Consider the following 4,734-nt stretch of genomic DNA (forward strand, 5'->3'; position numbering starts at 1 on the left):
CAGCCAGATCACTTACCAAGTCACGTGGCCAGGTTTGCACTGTGTTCCAGCCAGAGGGTGGTCTGGTGGCCTTCCAAAGCAGGTGACTCCCTTGTCAAGGTAGACAGAATCACAGACAAGGGTCAAAACCAAGTCAAGGAAAAAAAAAAAAAAAAACCACGTCAAGAGACCTGGGTCTAGGGTGACCAACTTATCCTGGTTTGCCTGGGATTTTCTTGGTTTTAAATCTGAAAGTCTCACATCCCAGGAACCCCAGGCAAAGCAGGGTGGTTGGTCACCCTACCAGGATCCCTCTTCTGTGTCCCATCCACTGTGTCTGCCATCTGCTGGAGGATAATAATCGTGGTAGGTGACATGTGTGAACTCATTAACTGCCAGACATCATGTGTTAGACCTGCGTTGTTCTCCTTATGTCTTGGAATAGCTTCATGGGTTTGCTGTTGGTTATATGGAGGAGAATTGGAGGTTCAGGAGGGTGAAGAGATTGACCCACAGCCGGTAGGGATGCTAGGATTTGAACCCACATTGGTCTTGCTCTGCATTCTCAACCCCACTACCAGAGAGCCTGGCAAGCTGGCCTGAGCCTGCTAAGCCAGGAAGCCCCAGAGAAGGGCCAGGTCTCGCTTCCTCAGAAACGCACTTACCTGGTTAGAGGTCCAGACCAGATCAATCTTTGCAGTGGTAAAGAATCCGCCTGCCAGTGCAAGAGACCCAGGAGATGCGGGTGCCATCCCTGGATTGGGAAGATCCCCTGGAGGAGGAAATGGCAACCCACCCCAGTATTCTCGCATGGAAAATTCCATGGACATAGGAGCCTGGTGGACTACAGTCCATGGGGTCGCAAAGAGTCAGGCACGAGTGAGCGACTGAGCACGCACAGCTCCCCACACCTGGCCTCCCAGGCCTGCCCAGGCCCTTCTCTTTCTTTTTTTTTAATTTTAATTTTTAAAATTGCATCGGTCATGCCACACAGCATGCAGGATCTTGGTTCCCAGACTGGGGATTGAACCTGTGCCCCCTACACTAGAAGGCTCAGAGTCTTAGCCTCTGGACCGCTTGGGAAGTCCCGAGGCAGGTCTCTTTCTGCACTTTGGCTCCCGGCTCCTGAGTGGGACAAGCTGAGAAGCCCTCAGGAGGGCATCTTTCCGTCTCTAGAACACCCTAGCCCTATCCTGTCCCTTCACCCTGTGCCCACTGCACATACAAGGGAGGAAGCTGGCGCTTGGAAAATAAACGCTGGCCGGTGATTTATTGCCCAGTCTGGGGAGAGCTGTCCAGAGCAGGGGTGGGTGAGAAAGCGGGGCAGGAGTGTCCCCGGGGTCTTGGGAAGCTGCCAAACATGGGGCCCAGTCCCAGCAGGGGTGGGCGTGGGCCTAGTGTGGGGTGAGATGGCTGGTCAGGTAGCGCATGGCCAAACGGATGCCCTCGACGGTCCTCCGCTCCACCAATTCCAGCACGTGGGTGACGGAGCGTAGGGCTGATCTGGTCCTCACCACCAGCCTGGAGGACAGGGCAGAGCTGGCTCTCCCCAGGATGCTGGAGACGGAGCGCAGGCTGGGCCCCGGGCTGTGCAACAGGTCTGACATGGAGCCACGGCCGGTGGCCAGGAAGCCCGTGGCCAGGCCCATGGTGGCATCGGACCACACCAGGATGTCTGCCAGGGAGCTGATGGACCCCTCGCCCCCGCCCAGCAAGCTGGTCATGGAGCGCATGTAGCTGTTCTCCTCGCCAGCTGTGGAGTCCAGGGGACCCGTCTGTGGGGCCGGTGCTCCAGGGCCCGGCGAGGCAGGGGCTGATGGCGAGGCGTCAGGGTCAGGGTTCAAGGCTTCGGGACCCTCCGGCTTCTCTTCAACAGCTTCAGGGTCAGCAGTCCCAGGGTCAAGCTGGTCCTTGGGGTTGGCGGTGCTCACGACCGGCTGAGCCTCCACGCTCTGGGGGGACTGTACCTCGGCACTTGGGGTGGCTGTTGCTGGCTCCTGCTCTCTGTCTGGGGTGGCCACTGCTTGTGGCGTCGCTTCCTTAACCAGGGAGATAGCTTGGAAAATCTGAGGATTCTGAGTCCCGCTGGAATCTTGCACCAGCACTTTCTGCACTAGGTTCTGGAAGTCCAGGGAATTTTTCAGGATACCTGGGGCTGGATCAGCAGGCAGGGCTGTGGCCTCCCTGGGCTCCTGGGCTTCCCCCTCGGCAACTTCATGCTTATCTGCGTCCCCAGACTCTGACGTGGCCCCTGAGGTGGCTGGCTCAGTGGAGGCCTGATCTACATCCTGCCGTTCAGCTGATGTTATAGCGTTAAGAGATGCTGGGTCATCTGCAAGGAGGGGGACCTGACTTTGGGACCCCACTGCTGGGATGTCTGTAGACCTGCTGTCACCATGTAGAGGGTTGTTGGTGGCTCCGGCCTCTCCCAAGGGCACGGTGGTCATCTAGGCCCTTTGTTACTTGTGCTGGTTGAGAGAGTGGCCATGGCCCTGCTGGGCTGAGCTCCCCAGGTGGTGAGGTCACAGGGGACTGTCGAAGCTGGCGATGTCACAGGTACTGGCAGAGCAAGGTCCCTGCACCTCTGGAGTGGCTGCCCTAGTGGGCTGAGTCTGTGGGACTGTTTGTAGCCGTGTTTGCAGATGTCTAAGGAGACGCAGGCAAGTGTCTTGGAAAAGCAGGGAGGTTGTATACAGGGCCAGGTGCCCACCCAGAATCAGGGTGCTGTGGCTCTCACAAAAGGATGGGATGCAGATGCCGATTTGTAGTAAAAGTTATAAGGGACCACTCCCAGCACCTCTCTGTCCACACTGGTGACTCATTTGGCCAGTCCTTCTGCAGAGACTCGGTTTCGCAGCAGTGGTGAGTAGGAACAAGGAAAGGAGAGGGGCTTGGGCAGCTCCCAGCCCTGACTGTCTTGGTTGTGGGGAGCTATAGACTTAAGGTTTGTGTTTCACAACAAAATTTGTATGGTTGAAAGCTATAGTACGTGGAGGTGGAGACTTTGGGAAGTGATTGGGTCATGAGGGTGGCACCTTCATGAATGGGATTAGTGCCCTTATAAAAGGGACCACACAAAGTGCCCCCTTCTCCATGTGAAATGCAGCTAGAAAGCAGCTATCTATGAACCAGGAAGCAGGCCTCACTGGACACTGAATCTGTAGCCCAAATGTGCTGATACAGGGGTTAACCCTGTGATACAGAATAAACAATCTCCATCTTCTCCCTGCTTAGCTAGGCTGAGAGAGCAGAGAATAACAAAGGATCTATGAACCCTCTAGTGTTCTCTGGAAATGTGTGGACCCAGATAAACCTATTCGAGCTTGTGCTCTTCATTAAGAAGGTGGTTGGAGTGAAGGTTCCAATCTGTTGTGTCTCGCTTCCCCTGGGGTTATCAGCTAATATTTAGTGATTGCTTATTATGGGCAGATATGTGACTTCCCTGGTGGCTCAGATGGTAAAGCGTCTGACTACAATGCGGGAGACCCAGGTTTGATCGCTGAGTTGGGAAGATCCTCTGGAGAAGGAAATGGCAACCCACTCTAGTACTCTTGCCTGGAAAATCCCATGGACGGAGGAGCATGGTAGGCTATAGTCCATGGGGTCGCAAAGAGTCGGACACGACTGAGTGACTTCACTTTCACTTTTATCATGGGCAGAAGAAGGAGCTAAACATCTAACCCTTCCAACTACCCTGTCATCTCTAGGTAGGTGCCATCCATTATTATACCCATTCTATATAGGGGGAAGCTAAGCTTCAGAGGGAATAAGTGACTTATTCAAAGGCACATATCAATAAGCACTGAATCTGATTTGAATCCTGTTTGGCTTCAAAAGTCAAGTTCTCCAGCACTATTTTATATGCAGAAGGGATATTAAAATATTGAATGACCAGCATGGTAAGGATACTGGCTAATGCAGAGAGAGGCCTACCATAATCCAGCCACATCAGTAGGTAACAGTTGCTGTCAATTCTCCCAGCACCAGGCTCAAAACTATTTCTTCTCCCCATGAATGCTCTGCGGCCATCTGAGAGGTCACAGGGCAAACCCAAGTTTGTTGCAGGTGGGACAACCTTATACTTTGTGAAGGAATTTTTGAGAAGACTGCTAGTTGCTCACAAAAGGCTAAAGTCTAAGGGAAAGTTTCTGCACAGACAGAGTTTAGTGATGACTTCAAGATTCAGTCTTCTTTCTCTCCTCTCTGTTTCCCCTTCCTCACTGATGGCTAGATTTTTGGGAAGATTCTTCCGGGTGCAGGTTGCTAGCACCTTCAGGCTAGTGCAGAAACCCTAGTCCTTGGTAATTAATGGCAAACATCAGGCCCTGAGTCTCATGGGCCTTCTCTGAAGGAGTCAACACAGCTTGGGAACCACACCCTGGTTGGTCAGGACTGGAATGGGGCTCGGGGTCAGCCCCACTGAAACACAAGGCCTGTAAGTGGAAATCAGGTTGGTCCCCAAAGGAAATTGGGTGCCATTACCAAAAGAAGGCAAAATGAATGCTGGTCAAGAAACACAGAAAAGGTCCACTCTATGGTGATTATAGACATCTAAAGAAAGTCTATTTATTGGGGAAAAGCCTGGCAGGTAATGAAGCAAAATGTTCAGAAGAAACTCTGATTATTGTGACAAAATCGGAAAATACATATAAGCAAAAACAGGTAAATAGCAATAAAAATAAAAACACCCTAAGCAATATGGTAGACTGAGTGAGTGGGAAGTCTGTTACACAGCACACTCACACAAATATCATA

The 4,734-nt window shown here is 52.5% G+C and overlaps 1 protein-coding gene across 1 annotated transcript; it reads right to left on the bottom strand.

Moving 5' to 3' along the window:
• Positions 1-1,373: 1,373 nt before the first annotated feature.
• On the bottom strand, positions 1,374-2,426 carry TEX44 (testis expressed 44). Its single transcript, XM_065928905.1, has one exon. It carries the CDS (start codon positions 2,424-2,426, stop codon positions 1,374-1,376), a length of 1,053 nt encoding a protein of 350 aa, XP_065784977.1.
• Between the last annotated feature and the right edge of the window lie 2,308 nt (positions 2,427-4,734).

Source organism: Muntiacus reevesi, chromosome 3 (genome assembly GCF_963930625.1).
Source record: "Muntiacus reevesi chromosome 3, mMunRee1.1, whole genome shotgun sequence".
Classification (NCBI taxonomy): Eukaryota; Metazoa; Chordata; class Mammalia; order Artiodactyla; family Cervidae; genus Muntiacus; species Muntiacus reevesi.

Coding starts and splice junctions, on each gene's coding strand:
- TEX44 (XM_065928905.1), bottom strand. CDS start 2,426: ATGACCACCGTGCCCTTGGGAGAGGCCGGAGCCACCAACAACCCTCTA.